The sequence below is a fragment of the Nylanderia fulva genome, unplaced genomic scaffold (genome assembly GCF_048542155.1).
Source record: "Nylanderia fulva isolate GAGA-0341 unplaced genomic scaffold, ASM4854215v1 Scaffold17, whole genome shotgun sequence".
NCBI lineage: Eukaryota > Metazoa > Arthropoda > Insecta > Hymenoptera > Formicidae > Nylanderia > Nylanderia fulva.
The window spans coordinates 1273130-1295610 of record NW_028189945.1 but is presented as its reverse complement, the minus strand read 5'-3'; the positions used below and the strand labels follow the sequence as shown (position 1 = coordinate 1295610).

Here is a 22481-nt window from a genome sequence, read left to right as displayed (position 1 = left end):
CAATCAGGGCGAAGAGATCCTCGGTCTCTGATTGGTCGGTCCAATTTTGCACTTTGACAGATGAGTTTCCGAACGCTATCCTGAAGTTTTATTCGCGCCAATATAACATTATTTAAACCACTTGTGTTTCATCGAGTCTTTACGTGTGAAATATATTTTTTCGAAAGTACTCTCAGATCTGAGATTTGAGTGTGCATCCTACGTTGGTTGTGACCAAATATCGTGTGCGACAGAGTCACAATCCATAGAACTGTAGAATGAATCGTTTATTATGATCCATCCGTGAATAAATTACCTTATTTATTAATTAACGTTTTGTGTGTGTGTGTGTGCGTATGATATTTGTATTGTATTTATGTTGATTGAGATATTCTATTTGATGAAACGAGAGCATTATTACATCAAACGTCTATTATTATTACACGCTATTCTCATCGTGTCGATAATTCATGTAATTATGTTAATTAATTTTTTTTTGTTCGCATAAATTATTTGTCACGACACACACATTGTAGCAAAATCTATTTCCGAGCTGTATTTTCTACCTTATTTTTAGAAATAATTTAATAATAATTATGCTTAGGCATAATTTTCCCTTCTCTTACATCGTTTTAATTTCAAGTATAAAAAGTATATAATATGATGCAATAGAAAGAAATAAAATCTATGTAAAAAGAGATAAAAAATATCAGAGAGTGCAAAACAGTGAGATAGATACAGCATTGCTGCATTTTTTTCAAAAGAATGCAATCATATTATTTATATCACATATATGTGTTAATTAACTATAAATCTATATATATGTATATTTATAAAATTAATTAGCACATATACATGATGTAAATAATGTGATTACATATCCTTTTAGGGAAAAAAGCGACAATGCTATATCTATTGCACTCATAGATATATATGTATACACAATATTGTTTTATGTAATCTAGTGATTTATATTGCTAATTTTATAGAAAAAGATATATTACATGATCTTAGATATTAATATAAATTACTATTTTTACATCAAAATTATGCAATGAATTAAATATGCAGATTTAGTAATACATATATAAATTTTGTATATCTTTATTTTATTTTAAAAAATAACAATATTCTAAGAATAATTGTTGATCAATAACAAATGTTGGACGGAATTGATGCACATAACGTGCTATTGTGTAGATTTTGATCTGTTATACTTGTTGATCCTTTTTCCTATTCATTATTTTGATTAGCCTGGCACTATTAAAGAAACTTAATTTATAACATAATACTATGGAGATCTGTTTCAGAATAAAATATATAAATACAGATTATAAAACTTAATTTGTGATTTAACATATAAAAGTTCTAGCACAAGTATGATTTTTCAGTGAGAAAATATAATATCTATTATATGTTAAGAGATATCATCTATATTATTGCAAGAAATTGCTGAATCTAATCAAAGTTTGGAATTTCTCTCTGTTTCATAATAGAATATCTTTCGCAGTATATAATTATTTAACCAGCATTTTTTATCTTACAATTATTGAAAATAAAACATAATAGAATGTCTTTACATAATTAACAATAATGATAAAATCGAAGTTATATAATATAAATTATAAATATATAGTCTAGAGCTAATAAATATTTGTCATTGTAACTTTTAAAGAACATTAATATTACAAAAAATAGTAATATTTCGAGAATTAATCAAGAGATCAAATATAAGAGATTATCAAACTCAAAGTAAAAATAGCTGCATAACTATGCTATCAAAATGTGATAATAGTAATGTATTCACGCTTGCATAACTTTGCAAATATAACAAAACTAACAAGATCCATTCCTTAAACACTCATTATGTTCGTAACAGTAGGTATACATGGCTACATAATATCAGTAATGCGCATATAATGATAAAGCCCTTAAAATTATATGCTCGTTAGATCAAATTTCATCGCAGTCAAAAGATATCCACTTAATTACATCGCATTTTCTATCAGTCTATATGCTATTGTCTTTCAATGCAAATGAAAACTTCTATTGTTATTTAATATTAATATACAATATATATTATATATAATATATTTTCACAATATCATCAATTTCAGTCAAATATAACGTAAATATTCTTCATTAAAAATTAATATAAGTTTTGTTTATAATATATATTGTATATATGATATAATTGTAACAAATATATCTATGCAAGTTTCAGAAAAAGATGACACGCTCTTAAAAATGCATTTTGCTCGATAAATTTTAATAGTCTATTTCTCATTAATTAGATAATCGATTATTTTTGTCAGCATTCATTGATTATTCGATTAAAATACGAAAATAAAAAAGGCACTTTATACTTTCTCTCTTTCTCTCATTTTTAATTAAATTTTATAGTTAATTTATCAGTTAATGAATTTTAATTATAGAAAAACTTCAATCATCAAATTATATAAATAAACTATTTTGATTTTAAACTTCCAAAAGATAAAACTAAATTTTTAAATTTTCTTATTGCACAATTATTAAAATACATCAGTTTTGCACTTTGAAAAATCTTTTTTGATAAATAAAAATTCGATTATTGCTCAAAATTGTTTTGCATCCCTTACATATATGTGATAGTGCTGTGACATAAGGGGCAAGCATTTATATTAACTACGTCGCGTTCCGCTGCAACATGATGTCTGCAAACGGTGCAGATCCACGCGATGCTGAGATCCATCAATGGTTTGCCCGAGATAATGCAAGCCGGGAATCTAGTCGAGCAATTAGGACATACGATGCACCAATCGGGTACCAGGGTTTCGCAGTTGACGCATTCTGCTTTGTTGTTGCGGGAGTCCTTTGGGATGTGTTTCGTGAAGATGTTCACTGCCAATTCTTCGTACTCTTCTTTCTTCGCTTCCGAAATCGTCTCAAGGCCCTCTAATTTTATAAAGGCCTTCGAACAGGTGGCAAACGCGTGATTGACGGCACTCGATAGCGCCAACAAACAGTAAATGTCTTCTACCTCTAGAATGTCCTCGTAATCTCTCAGTCGAAGAGCCGTTTTCATCGCGGCGTCGAAACTGCCGTCGTACAACTGTCTGTGGGCGAGCAAAAGGAAGTGATATGCCTCGGCACCTCGCCAGGCGTTTTCTATGATCTTGGTATCCTCGTTGCTTTCAGTGAGACCCATGACGATGTTGCTGCGACCGCCTTTTATCGCCGGCACGCTGTTGATGTGATCCTCGATCAGCAGCGCTGCGAGAACGTATATCTTCTTCACGCGTAGAGGATGTGACTTAGACCTGGCTTGCTCTTCGGCAAGACGAAACAATAACTTAGCCGCCTCCAAATTGTAGTTGGCTTTCTTGTACAGCTCGATTGCCTGCAGACGTTTACCATTCGATAATAAATGATTGGCATATTTGTTTAACAACTCACCGATCTGCGCCATCTTATAAGTTTTCGCCAGGTCGACAGCTTGGTCCCAGTGATTTAAACGTACGCACGTATCCACCGCAAGTTTCACATCGCCATACTTCATGTAGGCTGCCACCGCTTGCGAACTCATCCCTACGGAAGCCAGCATTCTCGCCACGGTCTTCAGGATCGGACTCTTATCCGGTAATTGCTCCACTGTCGCTGCCAGTTGATGAAAATCCTCCAGTTTATAATAGCACTGAATAAGCTTCTCCAGATTTCTGCTCTTCTCGTAATATTCCTTCGCGCTCTCCCAATTCTGTCTTTCGGCAAAGTGATCGGCAATCTTGTTGTACGCGTGCTCCATCTGCTTGTCCGAACCGCCGATGCCCATCTTCATCAGTTGCACCACCCGAAAGTAGTCACCTAATTTTTGGCGCAATGCAATTGCCAGGTCTCTTCTGTCTATGTCCAAATACAGCTTCTCGGCCTCGTCGTAATTGCCGAGAAACGCCGCTACTTCGGCCTTCTTCAGCTGATCGTTATGCACGTTCTGCAAACGCTTGATAAACTGTATGCCGAGATAATCCGTGCATCGTACCATGGCGTTTTCTGCCGTTTCCAAATCGAGCTTCGTCAACGCGGACTCGGCCAGTAAACGCCACAGACGCGGATGCGGGTTGTCTTGGATAAAATTGTTCGCCTCCTTCAGACCCACTTTAGCCAGCAATTCTCTCGTGTCTCTTAAGGATTTCACTTCCAAGTCAACGATCAATTCTTTTCGCGTCTCGTCTGGTTTCAGCATCAGATCGTCCAGTAAAACGCAACGTATTTCCAAATCTTGAAACGCACAAATGTATCCGGAACAGGCTATAGGTTCTTCGGGATCCAGCCCTCTTAAAACGTACATCCTGGTCTTCTCCATAATCGCCAAGAGCGCTGGATTGTCCTGAGCCCAACACATGGCCCATACGTCCTTCCTCTCGAACTTAACTATATCCTCGCTCGCGTCTCCGTCTCGCGAATTAGGCGTTTTTTGCGGGTCCAGATCCAACATAGAGAGAATACCATTGGCATCCATGATTGAGACACGCGTGGAATCGCAATTAATTGCAATTCTGTGCAATCTTCGCGTTGTATTGTATCTGTTCATGAGTGTTACTTGCGGCAGAGAGTATCGTTGGATCATCCCCGATTCTCTGCCAACCAGAAGAATCTTTTCAGTGGCGTAGATACAACAGATTGGGTCCACGCTAGCCTTCGTACTGATGGGAGTCTCGAATGTACCGTCCTTGTCCAAATCCTGAATAACTTCTGTCACGCCGGTCGGCGTTTCGTCCACGTGATAGATCCTATATTTGCGCATCCTGCTGGGGTGTAGTGTTGAATTACGTGGTGTACGAAAGTGCCATATTAGGAAATTATTCTTGGACGCGGCCATGACCATGCTGGGAGTCATAGTGAGGTATAGCGGCTCCAGATCCATGAATTTAGAGTCTATTGGAGTGGCGATGGTGTTACAAACGAGCAGAGCGAATTGTTCGGTAGCTTGAGCAGGATCGTTTCTCACAGAGAGCACGCAATGTTCTCCGTGCGAAGCTATCGATATCAGAGATCTCACGTATTTGGTGCAACACGTGTTATTACTCGTATTCCAAAAGGTCACGCAGATGCCATCCTTGCTGATCTTCTCGTTCGTGAAGACAACCGTGTTGCTGAAGTAAGTCCATTTATAATCCAGACGAATATTCGCAAAGTATATGTGCGAGTCGACAGATAAGGCAACTCTAAGAGAAGCTTTCTCCCATGTGCAGCATGTTACTTCTCTGCCTGGTATCTTTAGGGTCCTCACGTGCTCGCCAAACGGTGTGTAAAACTGTATAACGTTCATGTCCTTTGTCTCTCCATTACTAAGTAACGGCATCATTCCTGTTACTGCTAAAAGAGATCCGCTACTGTTCCAACTGCACCATGAAGCAGTCACTCCAGTTTCCATCATAATTGGATTATCATCACTAGTGTCTCGCATCAATTGTATCATACCATTGCGATAGCAGATAGCAAGAGTTGGACAATCTATGGCGACATAACCATTTCTTCCATCATACCATTGTAACGCCACTATGATCTGAAACTGAGAGGTATTTAACGAGGGTACATTCAGTTTTGTTAGGAATACACCTTGATTATTGTAGAGATGAAGTTCTCCATTTTTCAAACCGAATAAAAGCAACTTTCCATCAGGAGACCATTGAACGGCAGAGAGAGATACATTCTTGAGTTCCTTACCCCAGATTCTATTACCATCAACGGAACCAACAATTACAGCTCCGTCTTCATAGACTATACATATCTTTTGACCATCACAGCTCCATGCCATTCCTTTTACCACAGATTTATTACGATTGTTTATCATCTCTTCGTACCATGACCCTTTATACAGCATCCAAACAATTATAACTCCATTTTGATCGCTTGAGGTCAGCTTCTGATGAGCTTCATTCCACGTGACTACTTGAACATGACCATTGTGGCCTTCTAGAGGCTGATTCATAGTCAAATTACTTGCTGCAGCCAAGCCTCGAGATTTCCCTCCACTGTGTGATCCATTGACATTAGAATCTACTCGTAACACCTTCAAAAGGCCATCTTCTCCTCCGACAGCAATGTATCCATCTCTTTGATTCCATGCTATACAGTTTAATCGATAGTTGTTTGGTATGGAAATTTTTTTACTCAGATATACAAACATCTTGTTTTATCAGTCAGACTCTCGAATTTTTCACAGAATGTCACACTTTGAGCTCTGAAACCAATACATTTAACTTATAATAAACTAAATTAATATATACTATTATATATTAATACTAAATTAATAACTAAATCAATATATTTTATTTTTCTCATAATAATTATGCTAATTTTCTAATGACATAATAAAATATGATTTGTAAAAATTAATAAGAATTAGGTTAGATGTCAAAATAATTTTTATCTTACCTTTGTTATATGAAAAACATTTCGTGCTTACTTGATTGCTAAAAGTAACATTCGAAATAACTTGTCAAAGTTATGTGTTTGACATAATACTTGTCAAGTTCTCCTTAGCAACGAGTCAACGTAAACAGAAATGCACAAACAAAACGTAATTATATGTTTTCATCAATTCGCGTTTATTAAATGCCATCTAGAAATTACTTTCCAAAGTTTATAATTTATCGTCTGCAGGAATCTGTAGCAGAATATCAATTCATAACCTATATATATAGTTTATTCACACACAGCTTCTATTTTATATTATTAAAATTTTACAGATTTTTTATAGCTATATATTTTTCAAAAGAAAACATGACGAATATATATATGTGATATATTTTATTTATTATTTTATTATCGACACTGCAAGAAATCTATATTATCAGCAACATTCTTAAATCACGCTATACTTCTATAAAGCCATCCACAGTACCTAACCTGATCTTGTCAGTATAGTATATCATCTAATATAAATATTGGATTTTTATAGTCTGCAATTGCGTTTTATTAATTTTTATAATTTATTATCACTCAGACATTTCTCGCAAATGAATATTTAATTGTCATTTTTATGAAAAATGACTCGTTTTGTAAGGTAATAAATATAAATACGCACATACGTGATTCCATTAACATTGTGGCGACGTTTATTCGACACACTTGGCCTCGGCTTTATTCGGCTGAGAAAAAGCAGAACGAATTTCATGAACGTTGAACTTTTCTATTTGTGAAATTGTGTGAGATCATATGTGTTGCCTTTTTTGTACAATAAGAAATTTTGGAACATGATTCTGAGACATGGCAGATAAATTAGGACATTTATCAGTAAGTACCCCTCAAAACAATTTGATTACATTTTACAATTTTATTACAATTTTGTTTTTACATAATATTATGCATAGATAGAATATTATATAAATTTGGAACTCAATAGTTTCTATATACTACAATATAATTTTGCTTAAACATGACTATAAAATAAATAAAAATTTTGCAGGTTTCAATTAACTTCAAGCAAACAAGCGCTTTATTGGATGAGATTATATAAAGCGGATAAAATGATGCATTACGGGCCATGGGGTCAATATAATACAATATTGAATAATCATTGTTACGCAGCATATATTGATACAATGCCATCCTATCAACATCGTGATCAATTAACTGAAGAGGAAAACGAACAGGCTGGTGACGAGACACATGATACAATGACACCTGCTACTTCCGGAGACCGTAGTTCTAGTGCAGATCTGTTTAGATTAGAATTTGCAGCTGCTCAGTGGTCTAAGTTGGTTTCTAATGCAGAAGGCCTATTTACAAAACTCATGACGAATAATGTCTTGCCACACACTGAACAGGATCAAATTGAGCAGTGGCTGTGCATGAAACAAGAGTATGAAGAATGTATAGCTAGTGATGAAACCACTAGTTTGCAAGGATATGCAGAGAATACAAGAAGATCATTGGAACGTATTGAGGAAGTAACTGAGACTGACGAAAAAACGGACGAATCCGCGAATCAAGTAAAACTTAAACTTAATTCCAATTGTACTTCCAGTTCGGAGAGCGAACTATCCGATGCTGAAGAGGACGAAGATGAAGATGACGAAGAGGATCAAAGCGATGTGAGCTCAGAAAGTCCGGATTTTTTGGAGAAGTTGGATGAGTTTATGAGCAAGTTTAAAATAGAAACTGATATAATTGTCGGCTCTAAAAAGGATGATTTCAAAGAAACAAACATTGGGCTTACATCTCCATCAGTTACAAGATCCGTAAATAATAATTATGTACCGGTAGCTCGTCCTATACCGATAAGAAATCCAAATTCTAGGAGAAATTCTATGCTTCCTGGTTCGGACATGTGCAATGAAGTATTAGTCTTCAACGACAGTTTGAAACCTTGCTCTAATCAAAATCTTGGAAACCATATGTCAGAATATACTAAACCATGTATGTTAGATAATCGTGAATCGGAAGTTAACATTAATGATAATGCCATTAACGATAGTTTCCTTGCAATACAAAATGACAACTCGCGAGATTTGTTACTGGACGCTCTCAAAAACATAGAGATATCTGAACCTATCAAGGAATTAAAGGCTCTAACATTACATAATGAAGCAAAGCAAACACAAGTAAAGAAGATTCAATCAAATTTGGATGGAGCTCATAAACGTATCGAAGAACTGCAGGCGACAATTAAAATTAAACAACGTTTTATAGCGGATATGATTAAGAATTCTGACACGCGTACTAATGCAAAACAAAAATTCCAACGTAAACGCAATAAATTGGAAGAAGAGTATTACAATACGAGAACACAATTAGTGCAGGCGGAAAATGCATTTATGTACAAACAGCCTGAGGAAAAGACGTTACACAAGAAAGACATTGAAGTGATAAAAAGTAACGCTTTACATTACGAGAAACGAATGCTAGATATAGACATGATAAAGCAAATTGCGGGTGATTCAACGAAAAAGATTCTAGAGCTTGAAGCTTCGCTGAATACTTCTAAAAAGCAGATGGATAAGTTGAAGCGACAACTAAAACGAGAAGAAGAGCGTAAAAAGGAATTGGAGGAAGAACTTGCAAAGGATCAACAGAAGATTCGCGAACTCGAGGAGAAGTACAACTTAACTGCTTCCAAATTGAAGGAGATGCAATCGGAGAGCGAGGATGAGAGGCATAATGCAAAATCGAAGATCGATTGCTTGGATAAGAAGAAGAACTTGTTGGATGTAAGTGCGAGAATATCTCATCTGGATCACGTTTTGAAGGAAAAGTCCATGGATTTGGAGAGAACCGCGGATATAGACGAAAAGGAGGCTTTACGGCACGAGATAAGAAATTTGAGACACACTCGAGATTGTTTGGTGGACGAGAAATGCGACTTGGACGAAAAATTTCAAAAGGAGAGAACTCTGACTACGACCGAGGAACGTAAATTACTAGAATGCGGCGAAACTATCGAGGCTATCGACGCGATGATCGAGCATAAAAACGAAATGATATGTGGAAGAAAGGACTTCGATGAGAATCAGTCTCAACGCGAGAAGGGCGAGAGGATGCTGATGGAACGCTTGAAGAAGCTCTCTCACGGCGAGATAATAACGTTATTCATGAAGTACTTTCGCAAGGTGATCGACTTGAAGGAGAGTTCGAAGAATCTGGAAGTTCAGATAACGGAGCTGGAGGCGCACATCGCGAATCAGGATTGGCGGCTAATGGAGGCTGAGAAACGAATGGTCCTGATGCAGAGGCAGTATGAGGACAAGTTGCATTACGTTTTCCGACACATTGCGGAAGAGACGAGCAGCTCCGGCCACGAGAGGCTGGATAAGGATTCCTGAACTCGCGAGATACAAGAAGGAGAACAGGGCTCTGAAGAAGCGTTTGGCGGACGTCGAGGCTCTCCTTAAAGGTACAACACCCCCGCGCACAGCCAGTCCCTGTAGAGCTCTACAGCAGGGATTGAAACAGATCGCGCCTAACACTCGTTCGACGACTAAGGTAACCAGACAGCGGAATAAGCTGATCATTCAAAAGACGACTGATTGCGATAAAAAGAAAAAGTGACTTTGTCAATAAACGAGTAAGTTTCCTTTTTTTTTGCATATTATCAACGAATTTTGTTTAAATTTTTTATAATGTATACACTTGTTTTATATATGGTGAGCCTGATAAAAAGTTCACTATGTATTGTCTTATATTTTTACATAATATCAATTCATTAGTATTAAAAATGCGATAGATTATATATAGAATTAAGTTTCGCTTTTTTAATACAATGAAAAAGAGTACTTTTTTATAATTTATATAGATTATAATTTGTGATAAGTTTTTTTAGGTGTGAAGAGCAATTAATACTTATTCTGTATTTTTGTAGGATATGTATATCGCTAAAAGTATATTAATCTTAACATTTTGTGAAATGTACCAGTATGTCAATATTGACTGATTGTGTTAATATTAGATAGGTGTTAAAATTAGATTGTTTAAATAGACAATTAATTAGTTTGATAATTACACTCGTTGAGAGATGAAATTCATATTCACGAATAAGGACAGATTTACAATGTACATTTAATTACAGGTCATTGCATGCATTTTATCTCCAGTTGTATTTATTACAGGATATACATATATAGTCGTAAATATTTCAGGCCCATATTATATATATAGTATATAATATTAATATTTAGAAAAATAATAGTCAGGAATCTTATTCGCGGAAGCGTATTTGCATGCTGCTCGTAATATCGCATTATTATTTGTAACAAATAATTAATTTCTTTATTGTGCGTAAAGCACTGAGATTAGATATTTACACGCGGAAATAGTGATGCTCAATTATATACATTAAATAATAGCATTTGAATTAATTTTAGCTAAATAATTTTTGAAGATGTAATGTAGTCAGGCAATTATTATTTTATATCATTGTACTTGGGATTAGGCCAACAATTTAACTATTGACTAGGTAATTAGTCTGACTAGGACATATTATAAAGTCGATTCCTTCGACAATATCGCAGATTCTGTCCAATGATTGTATTTCCTGAACGCAATCGTTGATATATAACATATATAATAATCTTACTATTAAATCCCAAAGTCACGTCCGACTATGTTAGTATTGTTCAAAAAATACATTCGAGATGGACACTGATCTCCACATTAACTCTCGCACCACCGAATTATTTTTGAAACGCAAAAATTATATCACTTAGGAGATATCCATTTTAGTGATTTAAATTTTTGTGTGTGTATTGGAAACTAATTATATTAGTTTTATTTTTTTATTATTTTACGTTTTATTATATTATGTTTATTTTTACAGAAATTTCAGATAATCTTATGTCGAATATATTTTATTTCTATTTTATAAATAAAGAAAAGAAAGAAAGAAAAAATGTACATGTATATTATATTATATTATATAAAATTATATTATATTATATAAAATATATATAATATATCAAAAATTAAGATGATAGAGAAATTTGTAAAAATGAAAGATTAACAAAGTGATTTTCGGTTGGGCGAGAATTAATATCGTTTAGTCAAATGTATAGAATAGTTTCGATTGTTTGGTATGACATATACATTAGTCACATATGATTCAGAGTTGATTAAGATCAAGCCACTTCCAATATAATTTATTGTAATTTTGTAAATAAATTTATGCTATATATAAAAATTTTCTTCCAGCTGATTATTTTTTCGAACTTATCAATAATCTATTATAAAATTATTGTGTTAAAATTATGTCACAAAAGAATGTTGAAAAATAATTTTTCAACTTTTGCCTTTGATATTGCTTTTGATATTTAACATCAAAAAATTGAGACAAGTAATGAATCTCTTATCGAGTTTTTATTAAAAGAATCAAATTTGTTGCGAAATTTATAATTTAATTAATATCTAGGTTTCGAATTTATGTTTATCAGTAATAGTAATATTATAAAGTATTTTTTACTCTTCAAGTATTACCAGAACCGATGCGGTAAAGTGAGGTAAAAAGAGGAACGTAAATGGACCTTTGCAGCATCAATATCTACTCAGGGTGACGAATCACGCGATCACATCATTTTCGAACGTGCACATGTGTACAATGTATATTAATATGCGAATTGTCCACTAAGTGGCCAAGAAGCTATATTTCATGGTACGATGCTCACGAATTGGCATAGTCGCATATTGAATCGACGTACATAATTTTCTGACATGAAATTTGAAGAGCGAAGATCTCTGGATCTGAGATCAATTCTAGTGTCCAGTACCGTTATCGTGCTCGGCACGCGTGAAAACGGGATGATCCAGATTTCGAAAGAATTACGAGACATTGCATTGTGTGTTGGACCGCATCGTCCGCACAATAGCGATACAAATTTTAATTCTTTTTGTATTATTTTTGGATTATTTATACGATAAAAATGCTTCTCTCTCGCACTCCTTATATCGCTTTTATTCGAGGATATAAAGTAGGACGCGAACCATTTGAATTCTTTCCGTGTTCAATAAATAAAAGTCTTTATGTAATACCCCATTATGATAAGCCTAAACCGTTCAATGACTTTTTACTCTTGTAATTTTTTCCCTTTTATTGCAGCTTCCGCGATCACGAAGTTGCGGTCCTTCGATAAATTTCAGATTTAACGATTGTGCGATCAGCCGTGGTGTGTTAATTAAATTAGGTATACCAAAACAGATTTAAAATATGTTTTGGTTATTTTTGCTCGTTCTTATTTTTTCTGTAAATACTATATGAATCGATATGTATATATGTGCATGTATGTAATAAATTCTGAATCTTAATCTAAAAAGAGAGTGGATATCTTTGAAGTAAAAACACTGGATGCGATAAGTCGCTTGTAACAAAAATATAAATGGATTAACTATTCAATATCTATATAAAATTACGAAAAAAATGATATTAAAAAATGTTTGTTTAGGTTTTATTACAATTCAACGGTCCACACGCAAAATTTCGTGATACTGTCGACGATATTCTCCTCTTTAATTATTTCTTTATTGTTTGATGAACTTCTGAAACAGAAGCAAAATAATTTATATTGACAAGGTTGGCGTCAAAAAAAATTTTTTTTTCAAAAGTTCGATTTTTAATTTTTTTATGTTATAAAGTAGATTTTCTTAATAACATTTTAGTTCTAGAGGAATTAGTTATAAACAATTTAAAAAATTCTTGATATATTTATTCTTTTGGTAATTCAACTTTTTTGCAATTTTAAGTATCTCATTAAATTCATATAGAAATAAATTTATTTATACTTGTTGAATAATTTATCGCAAATGATTTATCGCATCCACTTTTTACGAGTTCAAAAGTATCCACTTTCTTAACAATTAAGTCAATTATCTTTATTAAATCAAATATTTTAAATGGCTACATAATTTTGTTGAATGATTATTTTACTTCGGCTATATGAATACTATGTTTTGCAATAATTTATTAATTAACAAAGCTATTACGTTACTTATTAATATCTCTTATATTGCTTTTGTGATCTTTAAGTATATATATTAAGTAGATATAACAAGGTTTCTTTCTCTTTGACTAAAACAGGCCTTGAGAAAAATGTTTCACGGAAGAGATGCGTTAATTGAGTTCCGCAAAAAGTGGATGAGAGCAGGGTAGATGTTGTACTTAGGGCAAACTTTGAAATGAGGGAGAGAATTAACGTTGGCAATTTTTTTACACACGCACAAATCGTCAAGGGACATCACGAGATTGTCGGATTTGCTTTAATTTATATGACTATGTGTCGATGCCGTACATTTTGCTTATCGTCAGCATGATATTTATCGTTCATTCCAGCAGTCACATTGTAATCATCTCTGCGTAAGAAGTGCAATCATCAATGATATGAACAGAGCAAATCGCACATCCGAGTACTATAATTTACAGGTAATTACAATCTTAATACCATGACGAATCTCTCGAGATGCTGGAATTTCTCAGTATTCCCTCTAAAGTAAAGATCCAATTTGGATCATACGCCACGTAATTTACAATTCACAGAATACTATATAATGTTTCTACCATATGAACATTATATGTTTTTTGCAATAAATGGTTCAAATTCTTTTAATTTATTTGTGAATATAACGGCGCAGCATTTTTTTGCATAAATATTTATTATTACATTTTTTCAATTCATTACAAGAAAGTTATTTTTTAAAATTAAATGTATAAATAATTATTTATAAATTATATAAATAGAGAAGAGAACTAATAATAGAAGATAAAAGTATATGCAATTAAAGCATCTGAATTTTTTTAATTGTTATAATGTATTTTAATTTACATGAATTATTTATTAATAAATATTGATCATTAATAATATTTTCTTACTTTTTTTATCAATTGTTTTTTTTAAATTTTATCAATTATTTTTATTAATTATTGTATTTTTTCTAATATAAATAAAACATGTATTTTAATAAACTACATTACGGAATTTTGTTATTAAAATTCTCATGTACTATTTATATATCCTGTTAGAAGAAGCGTCTTACAACTAGTTTCCGTAGTGTAGTGGTTATCACGTGTGCTTCACACGCACAAGGTCCCCGGTTCGATCCCGGGCGGAAACATTTTTTGTCGTCACTTGATTTTTATGTAACATACAATTTTGTATATATATTTTTTTTGCAATCTATTGCTCTACAAATTGTGTACTTTACAATAGTAATAAAATATCTTTATATATTTTTAAATGCAATGTATGTGTATATATATATATATATATATATATATATATATATATGTATAATATATTAATATGTAACATATAATATAATAAATTATATATGTATATATAAAATATATATTATAAATATATTAAATATATTATATATTATTATTATTATATGTTTATGTTCAAGCATTCATACTAATGAAATAATTTTAACGAAGATGATTTCAGTTGTCAGGATGGCCGAGCGGTCTAAGGCGCCAGACTCAAGGTTCACACCTTCTCGGTTCAAGACCGAGTTTTCCGGGCTTTCTGGTCCTCTCTGAGGGCGTGGGTTCGAATCCCACTTCTGACAAATTTTTTTGCACATAACAATATTATAGATAAACAATGGAAGAAAAAATAAATATCTATGATTTTGTGTAAAATTTTGCATAATATTTTTTATTTTATTTGCATTTTACAAAAGAAAACATTTTCTGATAAAACAATAACTTATTATTACACATAATATATATTGTGTTGAATTTGTGTGATATTTACTTATATGCAAATTATTTATATATTACATAATTTCACTGTATTTTATTATTTGTATGTACGTGATATGGTTCATTAACACACGCAGCATCAACTTGTCAGGATGGCCGAGCGGTCTAAGGCGCCAGACTCAAGGTTCGTAACCTTCTCGGTTCAAGACCGAGCATGGGCGTTCTGGTCCTCTCTGAGGGCGTGGGTTCGAATCCCACTTCTGACAAATTTTTTTGCCTTTATATATTTTGCAATTTATTATTTTTATGTTAGTAATTAAGAAATATGCAACCGAAAACGATAAATTGATCGTAAATATATATTAATTAATTTTGTATTCCTTTTATAATCAATATTTCTTGTTACACTCTTTGGAGAATTTTTTTTAATTGTCTTCTTCTATAATTATATATATAAAACATTTATGTCACACACACATATATGGTAACAGTTATTATAATTATCCATAATGATAATTATGTTACTGGATATAAAATAAAAATTTATAAGTTATTAATTATTAAGTAAATAATAGTTTATGTGTTATTAAATCTCTTATAATAAAATTCTGCAGAATATAGCATTGTTGAAAGCTAACGATATTATATATTAGATATAAAAATATTTACTATATATAAATATATTAGAATTTTGATGTGCAGTTGTTACTATTTCTTCAATTTTCAAGAATAAAGTTGTATAATCCGGTATGGTCTAGTGGCTAGGATACCTGGCTCTCACCCAGGAGGCTCGGGTTCGATTCCCGGTACCGGAATTTATTTTTTTTGTATTTAAAAAATTTTTATTTTATCTTTATTTAAATATATACCTATATTAACATTTTACAATTAACAAATGTAAATATATTTTAAAAAGTTGGTATACATATATGTATAATATATAATATATATTTATTATTTATTTATTGGGTGTTCAATCATTTATTTAATTAACTATAAAATAGAGAGGTTTAAAAAATCTATAGCAAAATTATTTTCCATTCTTACCGGTCGTAAAAAAAATCACAAGTCGTTACATAAACCCAACACGATTGACGATACTGCTTATATAGTAATGTATGTGAGTGATGCACGTGAATCGTTCTACAGTAAAACACACATATCGTTAAATTTGCAAGCGAGTTGCTTATTTCTTTAAGTGGAAAATGATATGTCGTTTTAGACGCTCGTCAATTGCGACTCGGTTTTCCTCTTTATTGGCCTCTTATCAAAATATCCTGTCAAGCAAATGAAACGAATCGTGAGATTTTACGGAGAAATGCATTGCGGTAAATTACTCGTAGAAATGCAATTACCGGCACTTTCGTAAATTATCGGAAAGGAGGAATAAGCGAGGGAAACGAGACACATGTGTCACGACGAGCGAGAGAGTCTATAATTCGAAGGACCGACAATAAAATCGCCTGTCTGGTTTATCAGGGGTGATTTTTCGCGGGAAGTGGACAATAATGAATTCTTTAACAACCCTCAATGCAACACTTAAATATATACGCTGCTCGAGAAATTGCATCCACGTGACATAGGTGACCTCGTATGCCCTAGCACGAGTCCTTTATTCGTCATAGTCACGAAGCGGCATCGTATAGGAATGTCACGAAGAAGGACTGACAGTTTTTTGGAGCAATTTCGGAAATTAAGTGCTATGCACATCACTTATTTAAAGTAAGAAAAATAAATACAGTATTAATGTATTATATATATGTTTATTGTAAATATATTATTATACACGTGATTTTGTTGATCTCTTATAAATCTCAAAATTCGTGCTAATTAATGATATTTGTGAATTTTATTGATTAACTTCAAAATTCATTCTCTCTCTTGACATTTGTGTGATTTACGTTTACAGGTACATTGGTTTATGGGCTCTTGACTCTAATTCATCCTTCTTGTTGAAATATTTGTACTTCGTGTATAACAAGTTTATTTTGATAATTATGATCATCTTCATGGTGACACTATTAGCTGACATTTTTTCGAACTTCAACGATCTGTCGATCGTTACGGATGATGGATGCATCTTTGCTGGGATCGTCGTCGTATTTTTCAAAGTGATAATCTTCCAAATTCGTCGTGAGCAGATCGTGCGATTGCTCCACGAGACTATCGACGGCTGCAATCAACTTTGCAAATTTCCTGGTGAGTGAAAAATTGCTTATATATTCGTATAATCGAAACTGATGCGTTGGGAGACTTTAGGAACCATCACGTAAAAAAATGCATCATGTAAATATGTGTTCAGATGTAAAATGCATTATGAAAATGTGGTTTAACTTAAATCATTTGTTTCAAAATTATAGATAGCAATTTCTTCTTGTGAATATTATCGTTTTTTTTCATTATTTCAATAAACAAGAAAAGGATTATATAATAATTATAAAAGCTCGTAGAGTAATTATCAATTGTCTCCTTTTCTTCATAATAAAACTTTGTGATTTCCATATGTTACGTCAAACATTTTTGATAACGTTTGCGTTTCTCTTCATTATTTATTTTATAATATTATAGACCTGAAATATAGAAAACAAACAAAAAAATTTGGATCTAAATAATAAGAAATATTAGTCGTTATAAATCAAAATATTTTTGGAGTAACTCTGATTTGGACGAAGAGCAATTAATATTATTCACGTGATCTTATATAAATGTTATTGATAGTGATACTGAATTTATTGATGAATCTCTATCAGAAAAAGAAAACACTATAGAAGAGATTTCTAGAAAACTGTATTTTATCAAAAAAGTCCTTTCTTTTATGAAAAGGTATTTCTCGAGAATAAAATATTAAAGTATAAAAATATTCCTAATTAAAATGCTCCAAATAAAATGTCTCTAACTTCAAATGCGAATTGTTTTATGGACTTTTTTATAAGTAAAATTATATATATATTACATGTATATACATTTATGCAAATATTGTATTTTATTGTGACTTCAAAGTTACAAAGCTTTTTATAATAGAATATTTGATTGTATGGTAAATTAATTATTAATTTATATTTGAAGATTAATATTTGTTAGTTTTACATTATATAATTAAATACGAAAAAATTGAGTTATAGAAGATGAAATTAGTCTCTTCCAAAGATGCTAAATGTCATATAAATGGCCTTAAATGCCGAGTCATAAATGTATATTCTATGTTAAGTAAACACGGTGTGACAGGACAGCACGTAATTTCGTGCTTTAATGAGATCCGCACGTCGAAAGGGACAGTGTGAAAGGGCCATCTTTCAGAGCTCGTCTTCGTTCTCTGTTAATTCAGAACCACTTGAATAATTTTTCTTCTGTCAGTCCTTATCGCGACGTATCTTCTTGACATGCGATTAAATATCTACACGCGTAGAAAATTACTGGACAGTTTGCATAATCACGCTTGATATATACATCTGTGGTGACACGTGACATTTCTTTGAAACTGTATATCATGTTTCGCTAATTCTAATATCGCATCGCAGAAAATACACATTAGCAATATTATTGACGCTGACTAACAATAAGATTGTACTTTTCTCCCTTCAATCCCCATCTTCGTCCGATCGGAAATGTTATTATTTTAATGAAAAATGCATTTAATTAAATTTAATTAATAATTTAAAAATTAATAATAATAAATATAATATTTTTTTATATATTTGTTGTTAATTACGATATTTGTCTTTCTGCTTTTTATCATTTTTTTTTTAACTTACTCAAGTTGGCGGCGAGGACAAAATTCTGAACAAATATCTGGTGCTCTGTCGCGTATCATTCTACGGGTTCAGCACGTTGGGCCCTTTCCTCGTTATCGCCTTGCTCTTTCTCGTGCCCGTGGAGAACGGTGAACTTCCGGTCAGGGCACGGTACCCCTTCGACACGACCAAATATCCGTGGCACGCAATCGGCTTCTTCGTCGAAGCCTGCACCATCTCCGTCGGAGTGACGGCCATCATCGGGATGGACAGTCTACACACTAATTTTTGCAATCTGTTTCTCGTACAACTCGGGATATTGAGCGAGCATTTCAAGAGTTGCAGCAGCAATAGCAGCCGACGAGACGCACCGTCAAATGGAAACGATTTGACGAACATCATTTGTGGGAACGCTTGTTACAAGATGTTCTCTTCCACAGTTGAAGAAAGGAACCGCGAAAAAGATAATTATGAACCAAACGAGATTCACCGCGGCAGCTTCGTCAAGCAGTTCAGAAGATCTGTCCGCAACCATCAATGTCTTCTCGTTATAATAGACAAGTTCAACAAGGTCTTCAACGCCGCCATGTTCGTCCAGATGCTCTCGAGCACCTCGATGATTTGCCTAACCGGCTTCCAAATCGCTCTGGTAAGTCGTAATAAGTCGTGACGCGGTCAAATCGTGATCAGAGCCTCGCTTTGTTTCGACCAGGTCAAAGGCCAGAGTTCCAATACCTATAAGTTTTTGATATACCTGGCGGCGGCCGTCTCGCAGCTCTTCTACATCTGTTGGGTAGGAAACGAAGTGATGTACCAGGTGCGATTATTTCTTCCGTAATGTAATAAGAGCTTTTTTTAATTAATATACTGTATTTTTCTATATATGCTGTTTTCATTAATTATTCATGTCACTTTCAATTAACGAACAAATTCATAACCCGCTTACGACATGATGTATTTTAATGTCATTAATTTAAGTATATGATCGGAATATTTTACTTATAAATTAATGATAAAATGTAAATGTTTTATATGTAACATTTACTTTCATATTCATATCCAGTTTATATCGAATATGTATAATGTGTGATTAAGGCGAAGTTAGAAAGTTAATTCGATATAAATTACATTTTAATATATGTATGGATCTATATATGCAATTTCTTCGAGAAATTGCAATGTGTAATTAACATGATACGTTATTAATTTCGGAATTATAATATATTATAATTAACTTTCTCATCGCACTGAATTAATGATCTTTGCAGAGTGGGTTGCTAACGCAAAGTCAGTGGCTCTCGGGATGGACTGATGAACTCTCTGCAAAGACCGGACGTATAATAAATTTAGCCATGATATTCGCGAAAAGGACGTTAAATCTGAAAGCAGGTTTCTGTTACGTCTTATCTATGGAAACATTTATCACAGTGAGTTTATGTTAAGAATATGCTATGATAACCTTTAGACCGGTATATCAAGTGGTACGATAAAAAGTATGAGATTATAATAATTAAATGACATTAAAATTATCTTATCACAGATGCTCAAGCAAAACTTAATTTATGGAGATTAAAATGGATTTTTCTTTTATACAATCGCATAAACTTTCAAATTGCGAGCGAAACTTTCAAGGAATCTCAAAAATTCTGATTTTGAAACTTTAGAAGAGATAAATAGATCAATTAGAAACTTTTATTTGCAGCGTAGAAAACATTTTAAAAAATGAAACTGCTTTAAATATAGAATGGTTTTTTGCTTTTCTTGATATATTCCCGAATATCGAAAAATATTAGAGATATTAAAAAATATTTTACATGAAAGTTTCATGTAAGTAAAAATAATACTTCTGTTTAAACATAATAAAAAAATTTTGAATAAATAATTTTTTAAACAAAATTTTTTTTGAAATTTTATTAATGTTAATAGAGATGGTTTTTTTTGTATAATTGTTTATTATTTTTTTGATATTTCAAATACTTTTCGAAATATATTGATAAAAGTAAAAAACTCCACGTATGAAGAATGGTTTTATCTTTTATTAGAATTGATTTTTAGCCGCAGTCAAAAATGTCTAAATTCATCTATTTATCCTCTCTATACGCATATATAAAGTTTTATTAAAATCAGATTTTCGTGAGATTTTCTTCTTAACTTTAAACTTACAATTGTTGGAAAAAATATGATTCAGAAGTTCGAAATAATTTACATATTCCACCGAGACATTAATAACTTTGAATTATTATATATCGATGTATTATCGTGCAAGTGCGAAATTTTTCTTTTCTCTTTGAGAATCGATTCCGCTTTTCCTTACCTGCGGCGAATCGATGCCAATATTTATAAAAACGTTGGGACGAAAAAGCTGAAACGCCTCACAAACAATCACTATGAATAGTATTGCGTAAGAATCTAAGAAGAACAGAAAGAACAAAATGCACATCTCTCTCGCTTAAAGAGAGGCTAGCTACGTCTCCGCCCATCTATCGTGAACAACCATGTATTAAATCGATGGTGGTGTGATTGTCCGATACAACAAAGTACCTATAGACAATGTCAGTATAAAGTCTAAAGTTTTAATGGTCGGGCATTGAAGGGATTCGTGTACAACATAATCATTTATACATATAAGAATTATTCTACAATAATTTATAAGTAATTATATAATAGTAATCGGTCAATTTGAAGAGTGAAGTAGTCATATAAAGGCTGCATAAACACCTCATTAGACTTCTTATAACGCCTTTCGATCGCGTAATTATGTCGATATTTGCACGAAAGATCAATCAATAATTCATCGAAAATTGTTTGCAGATTTTACGGGGCTCGTATTCTTTCTTCGCTCTGCTGAGCACCATGCAGTCGGAAGGCGATCAGTGAATCCAACAACCTCTCGGTTCTAGTTATCGCGTAGCTCAACGTCTGAGGTCTAACGTAAGTGCATTGGAGCAACACGTGCACTAACATGTGCATCGCCGATCCGGAACGAAGTGAGTTTACCATTATTGTTATGAAGCTATATACATAAATACAAAGTATATTGAATCTTTTGTTCGAGCTTTGTTGGAACAAAGTTTTTGTTGGAATATTGACAGAGAAAATTGATATTGACGAATATGTACTTAATCGCAAGCTGTAAATATTTAGGATTAGAAATTTTATAAATAATTATAGATCATTATATTAATATGCATATGTAGTCTTGTGATTAATTATGTGGAAATTTATTTTAATTATTAATAATCAAATTATTTTGTGATTGATATATTTTCAACTTTAGATATTAAAATAATATCAGTATCGACACTCTCTCAAAGACAAAATGATATTTCTCTTTGTATAATATAGAAAGAATATATAGTATATATAGTATATATAGTTTATATAGTAAGAATATACAGTATATTATATACAAGAAGGAAAATAATTGAATTTTTTATAACTTATTTTTTTCGCAACTTATCATTTTTGGAGCAAATCGATAAATGTCGATTGCACAGAATTTACGAAGCATATCCTGATCCGTCGACTGGTCAGTGTTAGAATCACCGTAAATTCAAGTTCAAGAAACAGGTTGGCGCCAGTTTTTATGATTATGAATCCGCCGAAAA

The 22481-nt window shown here is 32.6% G+C and overlaps 2 protein-coding genes, 4 non-coding genes and 1 pseudogene across 7 annotated transcripts; 6 read left to right on the top strand and 1 right to left on the bottom strand.

Moving 5' to 3' along the window:
• Positions 1 to 1828: 1828 nt before the first annotated feature.
• Positions 1829 to 6843, bottom strand: Oseg4 (intraflagellar transport protein Oseg4). The gene is made up of 2 exons (XM_029311918.2): positions 6394 to 6843; positions 1829 to 6199 (listed from the first exon to the last, which is right to left on the bottom strand). Exon 2 carries the CDS (start codon positions 6143 to 6145, stop codon positions 2594 to 2596), a length of 3552 nt encoding a protein of 1183 aa, XP_029167751.1. The 5' UTR covers positions 6146 to 6199; positions 6394 to 6843; the 3' UTR covers positions 1829 to 2593.
• On the top strand, positions 6832 to 11672 carry cos (kinesin-like protein costa). The gene is given in 3 exon segments (XM_029312136.2): positions 6832 to 7254; positions 7427 to 9779; positions 9781 to 11672. Coding segments are annotated over 2 exon segments (2544 nt in total). The 5' UTR covers positions 6832 to 7254; positions 7427 to 7463; the 3' UTR covers positions 10009 to 11672.
• Positions 11673 to 14477: 2805 nt separating this feature from the next.
• On the top strand, positions 14478 to 14550 carry TRNAV-CAC (transfer RNA valine (anticodon CAC)). The gene has a single exon. It is a non-coding gene; the product is annotated as a tRNA-Val (tRNA).
• A 334-nt stretch (positions 14551 to 14884) lies between these two features.
• TRNAL-CAA (transfer RNA leucine (anticodon CAA)) lies at positions 14885 to 15006 on the top strand. Its single transcript has 2 exons — positions 14885 to 14922; positions 14962 to 15006. It is a non-coding gene; the product is annotated as a tRNA-Leu (tRNA).
• A 282-nt stretch (positions 15007 to 15288) lies between these two features.
• On the top strand, positions 15289 to 15408 carry TRNAL-CAA (transfer RNA leucine (anticodon CAA)). Its single transcript has 2 exons — positions 15289 to 15326; positions 15364 to 15408. It is a non-coding gene; the product is annotated as a tRNA-Leu (tRNA).
• A 477-nt stretch (positions 15409 to 15885) lies between these two features.
• On the top strand, positions 15886 to 15957 carry TRNAE-CUC (transfer RNA glutamic acid (anticodon CUC)). Its single transcript has one exon. It is a non-coding gene; the product is annotated as a tRNA-Glu (tRNA).
• Positions 15958 to 17044: 1087 nt separating this feature from the next.
• On the top strand, positions 17045 to 22008 carry LOC114938215 (4-vinylanisole receptor-like; annotated as a pseudogene). The gene is made up of 4 exons (XR_014924416.1): positions 17045 to 17341; positions 18900 to 19690; positions 20142 to 20300; positions 21685 to 22008. The product of XR_014924416.1 is annotated as a 4-vinylanisole receptor-like (transcript).
• Positions 22009 to 22481: the final 473 nt, after the last annotated feature.